Source organism: Podarcis tiliguerta (assembly GCF_965153285.1).
Source record: "Podarcis tiliguerta genome assembly, chromosome: 16".
NCBI lineage: Eukaryota > Metazoa > Chordata > Lepidosauria > Squamata > Lacertidae > Podarcis > Podarcis tiliguerta.
This window is the reverse complement of record NC_139549.1, coordinates 23,896,844-23,919,097: the sequence shown is the minus strand read 5'-3', so window position 1 is coordinate 23,919,097 and position 22,254 is coordinate 23,896,844. Positions and strand designations below refer to the sequence as shown.

The following is a 22,254-nucleotide window of genomic DNA, read 5'->3' as shown; positions in this document are numbered from 1 at the left end:
CCTGTTCAGATGTCAAGGAAATAAACAACTACAGTGGTACCTCGGGTTACATACGCTTCAGGTTACATACGCTTCAGGTTACAGACTCCGCTAACCCAGAAATAGTACCTCAGGTTAAGAACTTTGCTTCAGGATGAGAACAGAAATCGCGCGGCAGCAGTGGGAGGCCCCATTAGCTAAAGTGGTGCTTCAGGTTAAGAACGGACCTCCGGAACGAATTAAGTACTTAACTCGAGGTACCACTGTATCTGATTTTAGAAGACAACTTAAGGCTGTTCAGGGAAGTTTTTAAATGATTGTTTTGTTGGCTTTTTAATATTGTTGGTTGCTGTCCAGAGTGGTTGGGGAAACCCAGCCAGATGGGCAGGGTATAAATTATTGTTGTTGTTGTTGTTGTTATTATTGTTATTAAACTTTTCTCCAAACTAAAAAATCCTAAACGCTGGAACCTTTTCTCAGAGGAGTCTCTCCATTGCCTTGATTGTTTGGGTTGCCCCTGTCTGAATCTTTTCCAACTCTACCCTCTGGAGGAGGGTTATTGGTTTGTGCTTTTTTTGTTCATATATCTTGTAACTTTACATTGCATTTTAATGTTGTGAGATCTGCAGGTGAAATGTGGCCGCGCCATAAATTTGTACAACGGCATTATGATGGCAGTATTTATTCTTTAGCATAGAGACGGGCTTCTTTGCCCGTGTGAGAAATCCAGAAGGGCATCTTTGGCAGAGATTGTGGTGGCACAGTTCATGTTGGCAGGTGAGCGAGGCCCCTGGCATTGTGTGTGACATTCTTGGGTCCTGTGAGTGTGTTGCTTGAGCAACTATGGACTTCCCCTAACCTAAATCAGCTTTTAATGAGCAGCGAAAAGGCCACATGTTGCTCATCTCTTACCCTGCCAGATTCAAGGATGTTGTGTTGCTACGCAAGGCCCTGAACAACTTGGGTTCAGGATACCTTAAGGACCACCTGAGACCTCATGTCTCAGCTCCATCACTGAGATCCTCTGCAGAAGCACTGTTAGTTGGCCTCCCCCATGTTAAGAGAGGCTCAGCAGGCCTCATCCAGGAATCCGACACACCAGTTCCATGCTGTGGAAGACTCTTCCAGCAGAGGTGCTTCAGGTAGAGTTGCCACCTTTGGTTGGGCAAAATACGGGACAGGTCAAGCAAAATAAAAGGGGTGGAAATTGGGGGCCTTTAAATTACTTTCCCTGGTGTGGAAATGACTTCAAAGCAATCCATGATAACAATGATCAAATGGAAGCTATCAGCAACCGCAAACATTCCAACGACAATATTAAAAGGAGGATAACTGTGACTTTAAAGATGAATGGGAACCCTTTACAAAGCATTTGAAGACACAACAAAGCAAACTGGACTCGCTGGTTTTGAATAAACATTCACAAACCTTTTATTGATAATAATCAGCCAAATAGTTTGAGGATCTATACAACTGTGTAACATGCAGAAAACAGCATTTTTAGAGAAATCGAAGACCGGAACTGAGGGAAGTCAGGGTGGGTGGGTGGGTGGTTCTGTGGGGGGAGGGAGGGGGATGGAGGAAAAATGGGGGGGGGGGAATAAGGATGATATATTTCTGGATAATATGTTTTGTTTTAATTTTGAATAAAAAGTTATTTTTTAAAAAAACAAAAAAACCCCAAACCTATCTGAAAAATCAAAGTAAAAAAACAAACAAACATTTGCCTGCCAGGAAGATGATACAGAAACCCAACCGAAAAAGAAAAGAAAGAGGTTTTCTTTATTCCGACAGGCCTCTCTGCATTTAAAAACCTCCTTGAACAGCCAGTCATTCTAATGATTGTTCTGTACTGCTCTTAATGATTTTTTTTTTAATGTTCTCCTGCCACCCTGCTGTTTTCTGAAAGGGTGATCTATAAATACTTTTATTAGAAATAAATAAATAGGAGCAGAGGAGGCTTCCGGACACTGAGTCCGCCCATTGGTCCACCTAGCTCAGCACTGCCTGCACTCATTGGCAGAGGCTCTCCAGGGTTTCAAGCAAGAGCTTCTCAGACCTACATGGGATTGAACCTGGCACCTTCTGCATGCCAAGCATATGTTCCACCACTGAGCTATGATCCTTAAAGTAAGATTCTAGTCCTCGGGGTTCAGAATATGGGCTGATTCAGTAGAAACATTCTGTTGTTTTGAGATTGCATCCCAGTACAGCTCTCGACACTCTTTTGTTGACTGTGAGGGCCACTCCATTTCTTTTACAGGATTCTTGCCCACAGTAGTAGATGTGATGGTCATCCAAACTGAATTCGCCCATTCCCGTCCATTTTAGTTCACTGATGCCCAGGATGTCAATATTTATTCTTGCCGTCTCATTTTTGACCGCATCCAACTTACCCAGGTTCATGGTTCTTACATTCCAGGTTCCTATGCAATATTTTTCTTTACAGCATTGGACTTTCCTTTTGCTTCCAGGCATATCCGCAACTGGGCGTCCTTTCGGCTTTGGCCCAGCCGCTTCATCAGCTCTGAATCTGCTTGCACTTGTCCTCCGCTCTTCCTCAGTAGCATGTTGGACGCCTTCCGATGCCATCTTCCAGCGTCATAACTTTTATATGCCCGTTGTCTTTGTCCATGGAGTTTTCTTGGCAGGGATACTGGAGTGGCTTGCCGGTTCCTCCTCCAGGTGGATCACGTTTGGTCAAAACTCTCCACTATGACCTGTCCATCTTGGGTGCCCTGCTTGGCATAGTTCATAGCTTCTCTGAGTTATTCAAGCCCCTTCGCCACGGCAAGGCAGTAATCCATGAAGGGGAGCAGAAGCATAGGAAGCTTCAATATAATGACTCAGACCCTTGGTCCACCTGCCTCTGTATTGCTTGCTTGGATTGGGGTTTTTTTTTTGGTCCTTCTCCCCCAGCTGCGCCTAGAGATGCTGGGAATTGAAACTGTGCCCTTCTGCACACAGAGCAGATGTTCTACCATCAAGCTAGGACCCTTCCCTTAAAAATAAAGGAAGACTTTAGTCCTCAGGATTTGGAACATGGGACTGATTTCGGCAGGATGCCTGAGTCTTTCCCAGACCTCCCAAGAGGCTCCGAGGATTGAACCTGTGACCTTCTGCATGCAAAACAGATGCTCAAACCACGGAGCTACAGGCATCCCCTCCAAGAAGAATGCAGGGCACCCTTTACACATGTCAACCAGGCCGTTGGCAGCGAAATAAAAGGTTGCTGTCTCTTTAACACCCGGCGCAGTGGCTTTCGAGGCCTATTTGGGTCTTTTCCAAATTCCAAGCAGAAAATAAAAGAGGATGTATGTTTTTCTTATCCCCGCCACCCCCACCCCGCTTAGCAACCCTTGTTTCTCTTTCTTCCGCCTGTGTGTTTCTCAGAGCGCGAGGGGAAAAAACCCAGGGAGTTCCCATAGCAATTGGGAAGCACAAGACCCCTCCGCCCCCTTCCTGATTCAAAGAGGAACAGAGAACCCGGCACAGAGCCCTGCAGGCTTGCGCCATTGAACCAGGCCTCAGCTGGGAGGACGATCTGCAATGCTAGGTTGCTGCAGTGGAGCACACTTAAATCAGGATCCCTCATTTCTGGGGGCCTCCAGCACAGCTGGGAGGTGATGGGAGCATGTCTCTGAAGCATTTGGAGGGCACCAGGTTGGCAAGGCTGATTTAAGCCATAAAAGCAGAAATTTCACGGGAGCTGCAATCCTCTTATTTAAACCAGGAGTTGGCTGCATCAATGAAGATGATTTATCAGTTGCATTTTTGTATTCAAGGTAGCTTTGCCAATGGCCTATCTAGTCCAGTGTCCTGTCCTCACAGTGGTCCGACAGATGCCTGTGGGAAACCTGCAAGTGCAAGAGTCCTCTCTCCTCCTGCAGTTTCCAGCTCAGAAGGATTACTGACTCTGACTGTGGAGGCAGAGCACAGCCCCTGGATACCGCCATTGATAGCCTTCCTGCCCATCAATCTGCCTAATCCTCTTTCAAAGCCATCTAAGTTGGTGGCTTCAGAGTGACTTACCCAGTAAAACAAAACAAGGAAAAGCGTAAAGATCAGATAAGAACTCCAATGCCCGACTGTATTTAAAAGAAATGATGGTAATGCCATAACCACTGGGCATGTGCAGAGTGCTCTTTCCTCAACCTTTCCCCCTTCGTGAATCTTCTGTTCTAGAAATTCAAAGCGCAATGTTGGGAAAACAGAAAACCCCCGGCAATTTAAAGCAACCTCCCCGACTGCAGATCCAAACCAGGATACCATCCCTTCAGCTCTCAGCTAGGGCTTCTGAGCTTGCACAGAGTGCTTTTCCTCCCTATGGGCAGAGCCAACCTGCTCCTACACACCTGAGCTCTATGGTTAGAGACCCACCATTTCCCCAGTAGCCTTGGGCCCCAATTTCTCTTACTATAGAGGAGGAAGAATAAGGAGGAAATCCTTATTCTTCCCCCTTGCTCCCCCCCAAACCCCCCCCCAAGAACGTAAGAGAGGGACTCCCAAGAAGGTGAAGCCGGACTTCACCCCAGGGTATCTCGGAAGCCCTCTAGGCAGCGACGCTTCTACCCCCTGGAAACAGCAGGAGGGGAGAGCGCTCTTGTGCCCCGGTCCTGCTTTGAGTGCTTCTCATTGACGCATCTGCTTGGCCACTCTAGATGGTCCATTGTGGCCTTGATCCAGTAGCCGGGTCCTTAGGAAAGAGGGAGCGCCTCCTAAGCATGTGCAGAGCGCCTCCCTCTGCCCCCGCCACGCGGAGCTCAGCCTGCGCGTGGGCAGGCCCTTTGCGTCACGCGCGCTTGGCAATCCCCGGCACCTCTCCTCTCCTCTCTCTCTCTCTCCCTGGAGAAATGAAGCAGTGACCCGACGAGGAGCAGCAGTAGCGAAGGATGGGCGTGTTTCGTCCCTGATCCGGATGAGATCAAGGCGCCGGCAACGGGAAGGAGGCGGCGGAGAAGCAGGAGCAGGCCAGCCGGGGCTGCTCCAGACCCCCCAATCTCTCCGATCACCGCTGGAGGGGTCATGGAGGCACTGAGCCCCGGAGGCGGGTAGCCAGCCAGGGCGCACCTACCCAACCTCGCCGCGCCCAGGCGCGCTCCTCTCTCCAGCTTCCTCCCGGCCGGGCCAGCGGCTCCACCTCTTCCTTTGCCTCTTTGAGCCGCTTAATTCCCAGCAAGCGATTAGCAGGCTCGGATCGGATCCTGCGGCAGGCGGCGCCTCCACCTCCTCCTCCCGGCTTTGCTGCTGCTGCTGCTGCGCGGCTCTTTTCCCTCCACCGACGGCGCGCTGCGCCTTGGAGACGTTCCCGCTTCCTCGAGGGGGGGCCGGCCAAAGCGAGACGACGACCCCCACCCCCATCCCAACCAAGCCTCGATTGGTTGTCCCTTCCCTCTGGAGACAGGTCGCCGAGGCTGCTGCTTCCTTCTCTTCTCTTCGCCCCGCGAGGGGGTCTTTGAATTCTCTCCGTGCGCCCTTGGCCGCGCGCGCAAAAACGGGGAAAAAAGTTCCCGGCGAGGGAAAGGCGCACGTGGGAAAGGGAAACGAGAGAACCCGGGTGCGATGACGCGTGGCTGGTGTTTGAAGGACGGGGAGGGGTGAACGACGCCCTTCCTTCTCTCTCCCGCCCCGGGGAGGAAAAAAAGTCCACGTTGGGTTTGTGTATCCGCGCGGGGAGTGTCTTCCCCATCCCGCCCAGATCCGGGGAGAGAAGCAAGACTCCGGTCCGTCATGGTGATCCGGGTGAGTTTATATGATAGGATATGGTTTCTTTGCGGGGGTGGGGTGGGGGGGCTAGCTGTTGAACGCGCGGGCGGCATCTGCACGGATTAGGATGGCTGGCCCTGGTTCAGACGTGCGGGCCGCGCGGTGGAAGGCTGCCGCATCAAGTGATGACTTGCATGTGTGAACAGGATGGGGGTGGGGCGGCGGCGGTCACCCTCGCCGGTCACACTTTCTTCTTTCTGCCTCGAACACGGTGGCTTTTTTTTCTCGAGGGCTCGGCGCATTCGGTTGCCCTGCGCTGAGCCGTCGTGATCCGTGTGGAAGCCCCCGAACCCGTGAACAGGTTCCGCTGGAAAGCGTCGCGTGGGTGGGATGGGTGTAGAAGTTTGGCTGGGATGGTGTCCCATTCACGTGCTCAAGCCTTCCGTGGATGCTCGATTGATAAGCTTGCACGTGTGAACCCCCAGAAGCGTGGCGTGTGGGGTTGAGGAGATGGGTATTCAAGGTTTGTCTGTGGTGGCTCATCCAGCACTTGATGAATGAAATATGAAATTGTGTGTCTCAACCCAAATGGCTAAGCTGTGTGAGTGTGATCACACACACACTCACAAAATTCCTCCCACCCCCAATTGTATCTCATTTGTTCTCACCTTATCATGAGTCCTCAGGTTCCACCTCAGACTCTTCCCCGAGTGGTATTGTCTTTCCTTCTCATATGACAGGTTTGAGAACTTAATACTGTCATTGTGTCTCTCAGGTGCCGCAGGGTCATTGCACCTGCCCACCCACTCAATTAAGTCGTGATAGGAGCAAGAGATGGGTAGCTCAGTGGTTAGAGCATCTATCTGCCTTGCAGCCGGAAGGTCCCTGGTTTAATCCCCAATGGCATCTCTCGGTAGGGCTGGGAGAGGTTCGATACCAGAAACCCAGGAGAGCTGCTGTCAGTCAGTGTAGATAATACTGAGCTATGTGGATCAGTGGCCTGACTGGCAGCTTCCTGTTTAATTCAGCCCCACTTTTACAATCATGAGGACTAGTATCTTAATAATAAGGACTAGCATTTATCTTGTTTTGAGGGGGTACAGACAATACTGAACTGGATGGGCCAGCTGTCTGACTTTGTACAAGGCAGCCTTTAACGTTCTAACCAGTTTCATTCAAAAGGAGTTAGAACGTGGCTCTGGTGTTTAGGGTGAAAGTGCCCTATCCCCCCAGTTTATCTATCTGTGCTCCTCCTCCTCTTAAGTTCCAATCTGCAGCAGAGAAAAAAATGGTTGTGGGAAATGAAACACACCTGTTTTGATCTCAGTCTGACTTCTGCTTTTATAATTGGAGTAGTCCAAGTTTTCAGCATATAGGTCTGTTACCACCTGACTGTTTTAGAGGGCTGTAAAGGTAATTAGGGACACAGTGATGTTTATTACGCCGGTGTGATGTAATGGTTAGAGTGTCGAACTAGGACCTGGAAGACCAGGGTTCGAATCCCCCACTCAGCCATGAAGCTCACTGGTTGACCTTGGACCAGTCACACCATCTCTTAGCCTAACCTACCTCACAGGGTTGTTGTAAGAATGAAATGGGGAGGAGGAAAACCATGTTCACCACACTGAGATCCTTGTAAGATAAGGGTAATAAATAATGATGCCAAGTCAGTCCTTTGGTCTATCTAGCTCAGTATTGTCTACAATGATTGGCAGCAACTGTCCAGGCTTTCAGGCAAGAGGCATTCCCAAGCCCCACCTGGAGAAGCTGGAGAATGAACCACGCAAGACAGATGCTCTAGCCCTGTCCTTGTCTTCTTTACCTTCAGAGCCAATATCTGGGTTCCCCTTTAGGTGACATCACTGATAGATACCGTATTTACACGAGTCTAACGTCAAATCTTAATGCACACATCGATTTTCAGAACCTTGAAAAAAAAAGTATTTGCTGGCTAATAATAATAATAATAATAATAATAATAATTTATTATTTATACCCGTCTAACTGGCTGGGTTTCCCCAGCCATGCTGGGCAGCGTCCAACATAATATTAAAATACAATACTCTATTAAACATTAAAAGCTTCCCTAAACAGGGCTGCCTTCAGATGTCTTTTAAAAGTCTTGTAGTTGTTTTTCTCTTTGACATCTGCTGGGAGGGCATTCCACAGGGTGGGTGCCACTTCTGAGAATGTAAATGTGCCATTGAACCTAATGTACAATTTAAATTTCTCCCCCCCCCCAAAGGTGGTCATTAAATTTGAGTAAATATGGTAATGAAGGGATGTGGGTGGCGCTGTGGGTTAAATCACAGAGCCTAGGGCTTGCCAACCATCAGCAGTTCGAATCCCCGCAATGGGGTGAGCTCCCATTGCTCGGTCCCTGCTCCTGCCAACCTAGCAGTTCGAAAGCACGTCAAAGTGCAAGTAGATAAATGGGTGCCGCTCTGGTGGGAAGGTAAACGGCGTTTCCGTGCGCTGCTCTGGTTTGCCAGAAGCGGCTTCGTCATGCTGGCCACATGACCCGGAAGCTGTACGCCGGCTCCCTTGGCCAATAAAGCAAGATGAGCGCCGCAACCAAAGAGTCGGTCACGACTGGACCTAATGGTCAGGGGTCCCTTTACCTTTACTTTAAATACAGTAATAAATCTAACACGCAGAAGTCCGTGCCACGGGATGTGGTCGTGGCCAGTAGCACAGGGAGCTCGAGAAAGGGATTGGGCAAATTGATGGAGGGCAAGTCTATTGATCACTTTCAGCTACTGCAGTTAAGACTTTCAACCCCAGTGAACTTTTTATCTGCATGCCAGCTTTATTGCAGGGAAGATCTGGGCTCCCAGAGGCATCCGGCTAACCACTGTCGGAAGCAGGAGGCTGGGCCAAGTGGACCTTGAGCTATTCCAGCAGCTACTTCTTACAGCCTTATTTCCGTTGTAAGTTTGGCCCCACCTGCTCTCTGTACATCTCAGTATCATATGACTTTAAATAGTCACGGCTTCCCCCAAAGAATGCTGGGAATCCTTCCCATAGAACTCTGGGAATTGTAGCTCTGAGAGTGGGTCTCTCTTGACTCTCAGCACCCTCGAGGAACTACACTTCCCAGGATACTTTGGGGGAGGGGAAGCCATGGCTGTTTAAAGGGATATGACATTGCTTTAAATGTTATATCGCAGGTGGGGCCTTTGTTCTTTTCCCCAAGGACCTCAGAGGCTTCTCCCCATTTTATCCTCTCAACGATTGGTTGAGAGAGAGGTCATGGGGTTCAGGTGGTGATCTGAACCCAGATCCCTGTGTGCTGTTGAACCTGATTCGCTATCCAAGGTATAAATAATAACATGATTGATTGATTGCGTTTTAATCCCACTTTCTCTTTAAGGAGCTCAAGGTGGCACACAAACTTCTCCCCATTTCATCTTCACAAAAACCCTGCAGTGTGGGTTAGCTTGAGAGGTGGTGACTGGCTCAAGGTCACCCTCGCTGAGCTTCACGTGGCCAAGTGGGGATTTGAACCTGGGTCTTCCAGGTCCCCCTAGCCCAGTGCTCTAACCACTGTGCCACACCGTTTCACAATGCCAAAACAGTGCCTTTCATTCTGCATTGCGAGCTCCCCAGCAGCGGCCTTTTCAACTTGGCACCTTGCAGAATTTGTCGGACTACACCTCCCAGCAGCTGGCTGGCTGGGACTGATGGGAGTTGTAGTCCAGCCATATCTGGAAGCCACCAGGTTGACAACAGCTGCATGGCTGCCTTTCCAAGTTGAAGGCATCCCAGCCGCATCCCTTGGAGGGAAACCACCGATGAACGAGTTGGGACTGGATGTAAACTTGGGGATAGATAGTAGAATCATAGAATTGGAGCATGAGTGTCAACTTTTCCCTTTTTTAAAGGGAAATTCCCTTATTCCGAATAGGATTCCTCGCAAGGAAAGGGAAAAGTTGACAGCTATGAATTGGAGTGTTTGAAGGGTCATCTATTCCAACCCTCTGCAATTCAGATAAAGGTAAAGGTAAAGGGACCCCTGACCATTAGGTCCAGTCGTGACCGACTCTGGGGTTGCGGCGCTCATCTCGCTTTATTGGCCAAGGGAGCCGACGTTTGTCCGCAGACAGCTTCTGGGTCATGTGGCCAGCATGACTAAGCCGCTTCTGGCGAACCAGAGCAGCACATGGAAACGCTGTTTACCTTCCCGCCAGAGCGGTACCTATTTATCTACTTGCACTGTGTGCTTTCGAACTGCTAGGTTGGCAGGAGCTGGGTCCAAACAACAGGAGCTCACCCCATCACGGGGATTTGAACCGCCGACCTTCTGATCGGCAAGCCCTAGGCTCTGTGGATTAACCCACAGCGCCACCCGCGTCCCTCTGCATTTCAGGAATCACAGCTAAATCACCTGGCTTTTAACCACTTGCAACCAAGTGAAGATACCTGGGAGCCAGGATGGCATCTGATATCTTCCCCATCTGGGGATCTTTGGATCTGGACTGTTTTCACACACTAATACCCCATTCTGTAGAATTCGACCAGTTATATTTTATCTCTTCGGTCAGAATGAATTTCTGCAACCAAATTGCTTTCTCTGAGCTGCCTGAGCAGGAACACTCACCATTAAGAAAAAGAGGTCAGGATAGGCCAGTATATATATGTGGACTGTCCCTGGATCAAGTGACTTTTCTTCTTTAAGTTCTCAAAGCTCTTAACCCAGCTCAAGGTTGTCATCTGAACTAGCCAGATGTTTAACTGAGAATCAATCACAGCCAGTCCTTTAGACCCACAGTCTTGCCCCCCCCCAATGGCAACTAGACATCCCTCTTTGCCAACTGCAGCCTCTTTAAATTTCAAGCACACCTGCCAACGGTACCCTCCCTCTGCCAAGTGCCTGGGAGCTGTTTGTGGAAGGGCACTTTGCATATACAGTGGTACCTCGGGTTAAGTACTTACCGTATTTTTTGCTCTATAAGACTCACTTTTTCCCTCCTAAAAAGTAAGGGGAAATGTGTGTGTGTCTTATGGAGTGAATGCAGGCTGCACAGCTATCCCAGAAGCCAGAACAGCAAGAGGGATCTCTGCTTTCACTGAGCAGCGATCCCTCTTGCTGTTCTGGCTTCTGAGATTCAGAATTTCCCCCCCCTTATTTTCCTCCTCCAAAAATTAGGTGCGTCTTGTGGTCTGGTGCGTCTTATAGAGCGAAAAATACGGTGATTTGTTCCGGAGGTCCGTACTTAACCTGAAACTGTTCTTAACCTGAAGCACCACTTTAGCAAATGGGGCCTCCTGCTGCTGCCGCGCCGCTGGAGCACGATTTCTGTTCTTATCCTGAAGCAAAGTTCTTAACCTTAAGCACTATTTCTGGGTTAGTGGAGTCTGTAACCTGAAGCGTATGTAACCTGAAGCATACGTAACCCGAGGTACCTCTGTACTCTGATGCACCCATGCTTTTGTTCTTACCAATAGCAGGGCTGAGCCGCCCTGAGCTGCCGTTAACGGCAGAAAACTAAATTCTTGGGCTGCTTCTCAAACTGAAGCCCACTAAATGGGTGGGTCAGGTTCTGTCCTGTGACTCCCCACCCCCCACAGGATTAGGCCACTGTGAATAATAAGAGAGAGAGAGAGAGAGAGAGAGAGAGAGAGAGAGGAGTTGAGTACAAAGAGATTCCCTTCTTCCCTGTCCCTCCCTGAAGTTCACAGGCTCTGAATGGGAACTTTGCCCCTGAATACGTGGGATGAGTCATCCTTACCAGAGAGGGACTTGAGCCAGAAAGAAGTTTGTTTAGGCACCTGAAAAGCACTGAGCGAGGAGGTGGCTCAGTGCCCGGTTGGTTGGTTGGCACCTGAACCAGCAACACCCCCTCCAGGGCCTCCATGGAAACCTCCCTGACCCCCCAACTCCTATTTGTGCAGACTAACCCACCCCCACAACAACTCAGCTGAGAGGTTTTCAACCAGATTGCAGACCACAATACTTGAAGCTCTGCAGTGGCTCCCCATTTGTGGAATGCTCTCCCCAGGAAGGTTCAACTGGTGCCTTCATTATACAGTGGTACCTCGGGTTACAGATGATTCAGGTTACAGAGGATTCAGGTTACAGACTCCGCTAACCGGGAGCTAGTACCTCGGGTTAAGAACTTGGCTTCAGGATGAGAACAGAAATTGTGCTCTGGCAGCATGGCGACAGTGGGAGGCCCCATTAGCTAAAGTGGTACTTCAGGTTGAGAACAGTTTCAGGTTAAGAACGGACCTCCAGAACGAATTAAGTTCTTAAACCGAGGTACCACTGCACAGCTTTAGGCACCAGATGGAAAGGTTCCTCTTCAGCCAGGCCTTGGGCCGATGGAACATCTGATGCCCTTTGAAATGTGTTGTTGGGGGGGGGGGATTATTGGTTTGTTTTTGTCCTTATTTTTATTTTGTTTGTTTAAAAAATATATTGTAATTTTATGTTGTGAACCGCCCTGACATCTTATGGACGAAGGGCGGCGTACGGATTTAATAACAATAATTTTGAAAAGCTGCGCCACCAATTTGGGCGGCTTTAAAGGCTTACGCTAATCTGTGTAGGATAAGGCTACTGTGTGTGTGTGTTTAGTTTTGCAGCGTGCCTCTGAATGCCAGTTGCTGGAAATCTAAGGTGGGGAGAGGGCTGTTATGCTCAGGTCCTGCTTGTGGACTTCCCAGAAGAGGTATCTATTTGGCCAGTATGAGATCAGGGTGCTGGACTAGATGGGCCAATGACTTGATCCAGCAGGACTGTTCTGATGTCCCTATGCAGTGTTAGAAATTCCCCAGGTGTGTTTTGCTACTGGCGCAGGTCCAATTGCAACTACGCTGAGATTTACAGTAGTACCTTGGGTTACAGACTCCACTAACCCAGAAATAGTACCTCGGGTTAAGAACTTTACCACAGGATGAGAACAGAAATCGTGGTGCGGCGGCAGCTGGAGGCCCCATTAGCTAAAGTGGTACCTCGGGTTAAGAACAGTTTCAGGTTAAGAACGGACCTCTGGAATGAATTAAGTTCTTAACCAGAGGTAAAGGTAAAGGGACCCCTGACGATTAGGTCCAGTCGTGGCTGACTCTGGGGTTGCGGTGCTCAGCTTGCTTTACTGGCCGAGGGAGCCGGCGTATAGCTTCCGGGTCATGTGGCCAGCATGACTAAGCCCCTTCTGGCAAACCAGAGCAGCGCATGGAAACGCCAGGAGCTGGGACCGAGCAACGGGATTCGAACTGCCAACCTTCTGATCGGAAAGCCCTAGGCTCAGTGGTTTAACCCACAGCACCACCCGCGTCCCTCTGCCTTAGTCCATCATTAATACCATTTCGATTTCCGCTGTGTGCGTTTCTCCTTCTTGACGGTCCAAAGTGAATTGCTGTAAGAGCAAGCTACCGTCAAGCAACGTAGCTGAGATCATAGAGTTGTAGTGTTGAAAGGGATCCCTGAGGGTCATTTAGTCCAACCCCCTATTGAATTGACAGTCCATTGTGGCGACTGCAAGCTAGGTTTAAGGTGCCATTTGGCACCTAGCTTATATATCTGAGTTTCTAACACTGTTCCTATGCTATGTTCTATCACCACTGTCAGAGACAATGTGCCTCTGAGTATCAGTGGCTGAGAATAATCAGTGCTTTTCCCCCCTAAAAAAACGTTTAGGGGAACTCTCATTTTCCTACTCATATTGAAATATTGCCCCTCAATGAGGCCAAACTTAGATTCACAAAATGTTTAGGGGTATGCATACCCCTGCGTCCCCCCCCCAGAAAAAACAACCACTGGGAATAATAATAATAATAATAATAATAATAATAATAATAATAATAATAATTTATTTATACCCCACCCATCTGGCTGGGTTTCCCCAGCCACTCTGGGCAGCTGCCAATAGAATATTAAAAACATGATAAAACATCAAACATTAAAATCTTCCCTAAGCAGGGCTGCCTTCAGATGTCCTCTAAAAAGTCCGATAGTTGTTTATTTCCTTGACATCTTATTGGAGGGTGTTCCACAGGGCGGGTGCCACCACCGAGAAGGCCCTCTGCCTGGTTCTCTGTAACTTCACTTCTCACAGTGAGGAAACCGCCAGAAGGCCCTCGGTGCCGGACCTCAGTGTCTGGGCTGAACGATGGGGGTGGAGATGGAGGTATACTGGGCTTTAAAGGTCAGCACCAACACTTTGAATTGTGCTCAGAAATGTAAAGTGGGTGATTTAAGGCCCTGCCCCTGCTGTCCAGGGTCAGTTTCTCTCTCTGTGTGTGTTGTAAATTGTGGTATCTCCTGATTTTCTCCCCTGCCAGTGATGAGCTGTGGGAATATGCAAGATGGCTGACCAGAGCAACATCCAATCAGCGGCTTCCAAGAGCATCCGCCCCTTCCGCTCCAGCGAGGAGTATCTCTACGCCATGAAGGAGGACCTGGCCGAGTGGCTCAACACCCTCTATGATCTCGACGTCCAAGTGGAGAACTTCATGGATGTCCTGGAAACCGGCTACGACCTCTGCCAGCACGCCAACAACGTCAACCGCATTGCGCTGGAGTTCCAGCAGCTGCACCCGGAGGCGGCGTCTCGCATGAGGATCCCGCAGAAGGAGGTGGTCTTCCAGGCCAAGAACGTCATGCCGGGCTCCTTCATCGCCAGGGACAACATCTCCAACTTCATCCAGTGGTGCCGCCAAGAGCTGGGCATCCAGGATGTCGTGATGTTTGAGACCAACGACTTGGTGCTGAAGAAGAACGAGAAGAACTTTGTCCTGTGTCTCCTGGAGGTGGCCAGGAAGGGCTCCAAATTTGGGATGCTGGCTCCCATGCTCATCCAAATGGAGGAGGAGATCGAGGAGGAGATGAGAGACCAGGTGGCCTATGGCGAGCTGGAGACGGAGGAGGCGAGCGAAGTCCTGGGGCCCAAGTCTCCTGTTTACCCGAGCAGAAGCCAGAGGATAACTTTGTGTGACCTCAAGAACCTGGATGAGCTGGTGAGTCTCTTCTGTCCTGATGGCATCCTCTTTATTTATTTAAAATGTGTCTCCTTTTACACACTGAACCCTTCTCCTGGCTGTAATTCCGGAGGGCTGACTAGCAATTGCGCCAGCATATTTATTGAGTCATGAAAATGTTTGTTTATGTCGTTATTTTAAAATATTTCTATCCCAGCGGGTAACAAACAGCCACAACACAGATATAACTCTCTTCTGGGGGAAAAATCCAAGTTAATAAATGAACAGCATCCAACCTGGTTAAGAAATTTCCAGCATTACAGCAGTAACAGAACTGAGCCAGCATAGCGTTCAAAATTCCCCAGGCAATTTTTGCTATTGGTGCAGGTCCAGTTGCGACTGTGTTGAGATTTCTGGGCGCCAAGGTTGGCAACCACCGTTTAAGAACCTCTGCCTTAGTCCCTCGTTAATGCCATGTCCATTTCCATTGTGTGTGCTTCTCCTTTCTGCAAGTGACTTCTTGTACAGCCAAGCAATGTAGTTGAGATCATAGAACTGTTGCACTGGAAGGTGAAAAGACATTCCGTTGTGGCGAGTATAACTGAGAATTAATATGTCATTTGGCACCTAGCTTATGCATCTGGGTTTTCTAACACTGAGCCAGAAGTTTCCTCCTCCAACTTGGTGCCCTCCATATGTTTTGCACTGTCAGCTTCCATCACCAGTCATCACTAGTCATGCCAGCTGGGGCTCATGGGAGCTATGGTCTAAAACATCTGGAGGGCACCAGGTTGGGGAAAGCTGCTCTGTCCACTGGGTTTCAGGATGGTGTGCTTAAGTGGAGGTTTCAGTCTAAATTCTGCGCTAGGTAGAATGGAATTCTGCAACCTGGGTACGTTACATATTTGCATGGCATTGTTTTGCTGAATTCTGCTTTGATAGTCATAGTGAAGGGCAAAGGCACAGAAGCTACGACACTTCATGATCAGGATCAGTCTCATTCTGCAGCTCCTTCAGTTACTGCTTCATTGGCAGGTGCCTGCTTTCAAGCACATTTTTGCAGCCATGAGGTCTAGAATCTTGTTGGTTTGCTTTGAAAGGAAAGCTGAGCTTTTTCATTCAGCGGAATTCTGAGGCTGGAGCTGCATCTTGCATCCTCTCTGTGTTCTGCAAAGTCGAAGCTCAGTGATTAGTGTGTTTGCTTTGCACACAGAAGGACTGAGGTTCATTCCCCAGAACTACCAGGAAGGACAAGGAATGTCCCCTGTCAGAAACCCAGGTAAGCTGCTGCCAGTCAGTGCAGACAATACTGAGCTAGATGGACCAATGGTTCAGTGGCAAAGCATCTGCTTTGCATAGAAGAAATCCTACAATTGCTGGTGGCATCTCTAGGTAGAGCTGGGAGAGACTCCTTGCCCAAAACCCTGGAGAGCTGCTGCCAGTCAGTGTAGGCAGCCCTGACCAGAATACACAAATTGTCTGACTCATTATAAGGCAGCTTCCTATGTATGCACAGCCCTTTGTATTCTCAGTCTACGTTTGAGGGGGGTGTCTGGGATGTTAGGGGAGGGGTAGTACCTCTGGTGGGGGACACATTGTGCTCCTTCCGGGGTACTTTGTCCACAGCTCTCTGCTGTGGACAGCTCTCTGCGACTCCTAGAAACTGTCAGCTTCCAGCAGCTGCCACACCCTAGGAAAGGGGTTTGACTGGCCTGCTAAACCATAATAAAAAAAATTCATTCCAGTAGCACTTAAAGGTAAAGGTACCCCAACCATTAGGTCCAGTCGCGGACGAGTGGGGTTGTGGCGCTCATCTCGCTCTATAGGTGATATATGACTAAACCGCTTTTGGCGAACCAGAGCAGCGCACAGAAACGCCGTTTACCTTCCCGCTGGAGTGGTACCTATTTATCTACTTGCACTTTGATGTGCTTTTGAACTGCTAGGTGGGCAGGAGCTGGGACCGAACAATGGGAGCTCACCCCATTGCAGGGATTCAAACCACTGACCTTCCAATCGGCAAGCCTAGGCTCTGTGCTTTAGACCACAGCGCCACCCGCGTCCCTTCAGTAGCACCTTAGAGACCAACTAAGTTTGTTATTGGTGTGAGCTTTCATGTGCACGCACACTTCTTCAGATACTACTGAAGAAGTGTGCATGCACACGAAAGCTCATACCAATAACAAACTTAGTTGGTCTCTAAGGTGCTACTGGAAGGAATTAATTTTGTTTCGACTACAGCAGACCAACACGGCTACCTACCTGTAACTGCGGCTAAACCAAGTGAGGTTTGCCAATGGGTCTCAAACCCTTGGTGAGTTAGGGATTTCCGGACGAGACCAATTCTGGGTCCAATGGTCAAGAAGGCAGTCTCTGCGCATGCTGTAGAGAGAAGTGAGGGGCAGATAGGGCTCATCAACTTGGGAAGGGAGCCCATTTAGGAGAAGGAAAACTCTGGTCTTAAATCTCCCCTGCCTTGTGGGACATCTTCAGGAGAAGAAAAGGCTAAGCCTAAGGAGTAAACCTTGCACAAATCCAGAGTGGAGTCCCTAAGACGATTGGAGGATGCCTTGCTGCCAAGCTGGAACACATCAGCGAGGCTGAGAGGTGGGTCTTGTCGTCTGGGCAGCCCAGGACCTCCATACACGCTGCCCAGGCTTGTGCCCCAGGGAATGTGACTTTGGTCTCCACCACAGCGGTTTGACTTCACCCCTGAAGGCACACTCCATTGTCTCTCTAGTTAGGACGATGCCAACCTTTGAGGGACAGCAAGAAATGGTTCGATTAATTGACAGCTGATCAGGCTGAAGGTGTTTATGAAGTGAGCCAATGAAGGGAAGACAGCGCACGGCTGTTTGCTGTGTTTGGGCTTAGCATTGCTGTCCTCTTTGAACTGAAATGCCCAACTGAGGATTAACCAAGCTGCCCTGCTTGGCAAGCTTAGGCTTCGGGCTGTTGTGTGATTTAGATCTGCAGGCTATTTGCGGTTTGCTTCAGTGGATATGGGAAAATTCCTCTTGTTGTTTCAACCCTCCTTTTAAAAATATTTGGCAGCTGTCAATCCGGGATTCTCCTTTGCATGCCGTTTCCCTAAACAGAACACTTGTTTATTCATTTGCTTTGGTCTCCCTTTGCACACAACTCATCTTCAGAGTGCCTTTATCAGATCTGCAGATTTTCCCCCAACCATCTTTCCCGCCAACGGTTGGCATCGTAATCGAGTCGATGTGGTCTAGTGGTTAGAGTGTCAGACAAGAGCTGTGGTGCCGGGAAATCCCCACTAAGGATCTGAAACCCATTTTCAAGAAAAGCTAAGCTTTTCCCACCTCCTCTCTCCACATTAGGCATTCAACATTTTTATGGAATCGCATAACTGTAAAGCCGGAAAGGACCATAAGGAAATCATCTGGTCCATCTCTCCGCAATGCAGGGAATTTTTATTTATTTATTTTAAGAGACATAGAATTTATTTTATAATATTTCTGCACTGTTTGGTTTGGGGAAAACTTCTAGGCAGTTTGCAGGAAATATTAAAAGTATCAATAAAAACAGTTTAAGATAAAATTATTAGTAAAAAGAGATTAAAGCATGTCAACGTTGATGTGCCTTGAATAGGCTTGCCTAAACGTTTTGAGTGGGCACAAAAAAATAAAATAATGTACAGTGAACATGCCTGCCAGATTTCAGTCGGCAAGGAGTTCCAAAGTGCTGCCGCATTAAAAGAACAATTTCCTACCTGTGTGGAACAGGTATTGCTTGGCACTTGGCACAGTACTAGTTCCGCAGATTGAAGAGGTTTAGTGGACATATATGTGGAAAGACCATCCCGCAGGAGACTCCCGCCTCTCTTTATTATACTGTTTATTTACAAATACAGTCGTACCCTGGAAGTCAAACGGAATCCGTTCCAGAAGTCCGTTTGACTTCCAAAACATTTGAAAACCAAAGCACGACTTCTGATTGGCTGCAGGAGCTTCCTTCACTCAATTGGAAGCTGCGGAAGCCCCGTCAGACGTTTGACTTCCAAAAATAGTTCACAAACCAGAACAGTCACTTCCAGGTTTGCAGCGTTCAGGAGCCAAAACGTTCGGAAACTAAGCTGTTCGAAAACCAAGGTACAACTGTATAGTTTATGAGTTCATCAATACAGTTGTCAAAAAAATTCAAGCATCGTATTTTTTGCTCTATAAGACTCACTTTTTCCCTCCTAAAAAGTAAGGGGAAATGTATGTGCGCCTTATGGAGTGAATGCAGGCTGCGCAGCTATCCCAGAAGCCAGAACAGCAAGAGGGATTGCTGCTTTCGCTGCGCAGCAATCCCTCTTGTTGTTCTGGCTTCAGGAATTCAGAATATTTTTTTTCTTGTTTTCTTCCTCCAAAAACTAGGTGTGTCTTGTGGTCTGGTGCGTCTTATAGAGCGAAAAATACACGCTCTTATAGAGCGGTAAATACACGCATACACATGTGTGCACACACACATCTTGCAGATAATTTTAAAAATTCAACATTCCAAAAATATGACAGTATATAAAAATACTGAAAATTTTGAATAGATATATTGCAAAACTATATGTAAGTACACAAACATATATATTTTTTCCTTAAAGGAGATGTGGGCAACCTCAGGCCAGGAGTGAAACAGTCCTGTCTATCTGGCCCCTGAAATTCTCCCCAGGCCACACCTTTTCCTGACCCTGCTTCATTCCCCAGGTGTGTCTTTACCTGCCTGGAAAGTGCCCTCAAAAATCCATCTTGTCTCTTGTTTGCCTGGCTGGAGAGACACAGAGGGGTGTGTGAGCTTGTGAACAAGATAATCTAGCCCACATCCATTGCTCCACCTACCTTTGTCTCTGGCCACACCCACCACTGGCAGGTGGCCCCTGGAAGGCTTCCCAGAAGGGAATGTGGCCCCCAGTGAGGAAAAATTCCTGGGGGGAGTGAAAGACTAGAGCAGGCATGGCCAAACTTGGCCCTCCAGCTGTTTTGGGACTACAATTCCCATCATCCCTGACCACTGGTCCTGTTGGCTAGGGATGATGGGAGTTGTAGTCCCAAGACAGCTGGAGAGCCAAGTTTGGTCATGCCGGGCCTAGAGGTTCTGCAGTCCCAGCTCCTGTGGCCTAATGGAATGACAGTTGGAGACCAATTTTGCTCTTTGCCCATCCTGCAAAATATGCCTCTCTGAGCCTCTGCAGATCTGCTCAGCAGAATCCTTGGAAACACAGAGATCCCCTTCCCTGGGCTGTTGTAAACTGCAGAAAACCTGGGCGAAGAGATCTTATGGCACGCTGAGCTTTGGTGCATGAAAATAACTGGCTTCCACTCCAAAGTTCAGCGTGACGTGAGTTTTTTCTCCCAGGCTCACAGATATGCTCGACAGATTCGGTGAGGAGTGAGAAGATCTCTGTGTTATGCTGAGATCTGAAACGGGTAGAAACTCCCCACAAGAGATTTGTGGGATCTGCGTAGCTGCAGGGACCCCCGCTTCCACAAATCCTATGATATAAGTGCAGAGGACCTGGAGAAGGGTTAGCAAGGACCACAAAAATGTCTGGCTGCTCAGGCAAGCCAGTATCTGTGGACCGCTGCACTTCCATGTTAAATTGGCTTTTCACCTGCTGAAACAATCCATCAGAGTACGAGTCTCTGTGCAGTGAAGCACATTCGATAGCCTCCTATAGAAACGATTGGCGGGTTGCTGTCAGGTGAATTGCTCTGATTCACTCTCTTGCTGTTAACTCTGAGACCTCTTAATGTTTCTTGAGCCGGGAGCATTAAAGGGACTTGCCAGCCCTGGAAGGTGAGAACTATCGTCCTCACCACTTTGAAAACTGGCCGCGTTCTAAACACTGCAGTGTACAATTAATTGACCAAAAACATTTTAAAAATGGTTTAGTGAGTTTATCCTGCTTTGTTGACTTTGGATCTTAAGGACAGTTTCTGCTTTGAAAGCGTAAAATATTACGTGCCTTAACAGTGAAGCTTTGTTTTGTTACTGTTGACACTTTGGCTTTTTAATAAACACCCTCCCGAAACACTGACGCAGGAAAACACCTCGCTAATAGTTTGGCACATAACCTTGGGAATAACAGCGCCATTCATTTTGCTGCTGGGTTATTTCTGAGGTGGACAAATATTATGACTCTGGGTCTCAAAGGAGCACAGAGGATGCTGTATCGAGGCAGTGCTCTTTGAATGAACGAGAGAGTTCAGAAAAGTCAGGATGCCTACGAGGGCTTGTCAGTAGATGACAGAAGGCCCTTCTCTCAGAGTCCCTCAAATCTGGTTTCTGTGGAGGGCTCCCCTGGCTGAGGAGGGTTTACCGTATTTTTCGCTCTATAAGACGCACCAGACCACAAGACGCACCTAGTTTTTGGAGGAGGAAAACAAGAAAAAATATATATATTCTGAATCTCAGAAGCCAGAACAGAAAGAGGGATCGCTGCGCAGCGAAAGCAGCGATCCCTCTTGCTGTTCAGGCTTCTGGGATAGCTGCACAGCCTGCATTCACTCCATAAGACGCACACACATTTCCCCTTACTTTTTAGGAGGGAAAAAGTGGGTCTTATAGAGCAAAAAATATGGTATTTCCAAGGCAGCCCTCCATAATTTATGGAACAACATCATCCTTATCCAATAGCCATGCTGGCTTGGGCTGATAGGAGCTGGACTCCCCAAAACATCTCCTTCCGCCCCGGATTTTCGACAGGGACCAATTCTGTGCCCAGAAGCTTGTCCATTGCTATAACCCCTCCCCACCGAAAACCTGTGTACAGTTCTGGGTAAAGGTAAAGGTACCCCAGCCCGTACGGGCCAGTCTTGACAGACTCTAGGGTTGTGCACCCATCTCACTCAAGAGGCCGAGGGCCAGCGCTGTCCGGAGACACTTCCGGGTCACGTGGCCAGCGTAACAAGCTGCATCTGGCGAGCCAGAGCCGCACACGGAACGCCGTTTACCTTACGCTAGTAAGCGGTCCCTATTTATCTACTTGCCCCCGGGGGTGCTTTCAAACTGCTAGGTTAGCAGGCGCTGGGACCGAGCAACGGGAGCGCACCCCGCCGCGGGGATTCGAACCGCCGACCTTTCGATCGGCAAGCCCTAGGCGCTGAGGCTTTTACCCACAGCGCCACCCGCGTCCCACAGTTCTGGTTGCCTCGCCTCAAAACGGATATTGTAGAGGTGGAAAAGATTCAGAAAAAGCAGCCCAAAGGATCAAGGGGGTGGAGCAACTCCCTCACAAGGAAAGGTGGCACCGTATGGTACTTTTTAGCTTAAGAGAAAAGGCGAGTAAGAGGCAACAAGATAGAACTTTGTAAAATCATGCATGGCATGGAGAAAGTGGAGAAGGGAAAGCAATTTTCTCCCCCTCTCCTGTCATTGGAACCGATCCACATCCAATGAAGCTGAACGTTGGAAGATTCGGGACTGTTAAACTACGGAACTCTCTGCCACAGGAGGCATCGGTTGCCACCAACATGACGATGCCATGATGGCTGCGCTCTGCCTCCACAGTTGGAGGCAGCAATGCTTTCGAATATCTATTGCTGCAGGAGAGGGCTCTCGTCCCTGGGTCCTGCTTATTGGTGCCCCCCCCCCTCTGTGAGAACAAGATACAGTGGTACCTCAGGTTGCATACGCTTCAGGTTA

The 22,254-nt window shown here is 48.8% G+C and overlaps 1 protein-coding gene across 1 annotated transcript in view; it reads left to right on the top strand.

Annotated features, from left to right (window-relative positions):
• The first annotated feature begins 4,466 nt into the window (after nt 1-4,466).
• GAS2L1 (growth arrest specific 2 like 1) overlaps nt 4,467-22,254 on the top strand; it is a 47,138-nt gene continuing 29,350 nt past the window's right edge. Inside the window, exons 1-2 of the mRNA XM_083417621.1 lie at nt 4,467-5,721; nt 13,972-14,646. Of these exons, the coding sequence (XP_083273747.1) occupies nt 13,996-14,646 (651 nt within the window). The 5' untranslated portion in view covers nt 4,467-5,721; nt 13,972-13,995. The remainder of the gene's footprint in view (nt 5,722-13,971; nt 14,647-22,254) is intronic.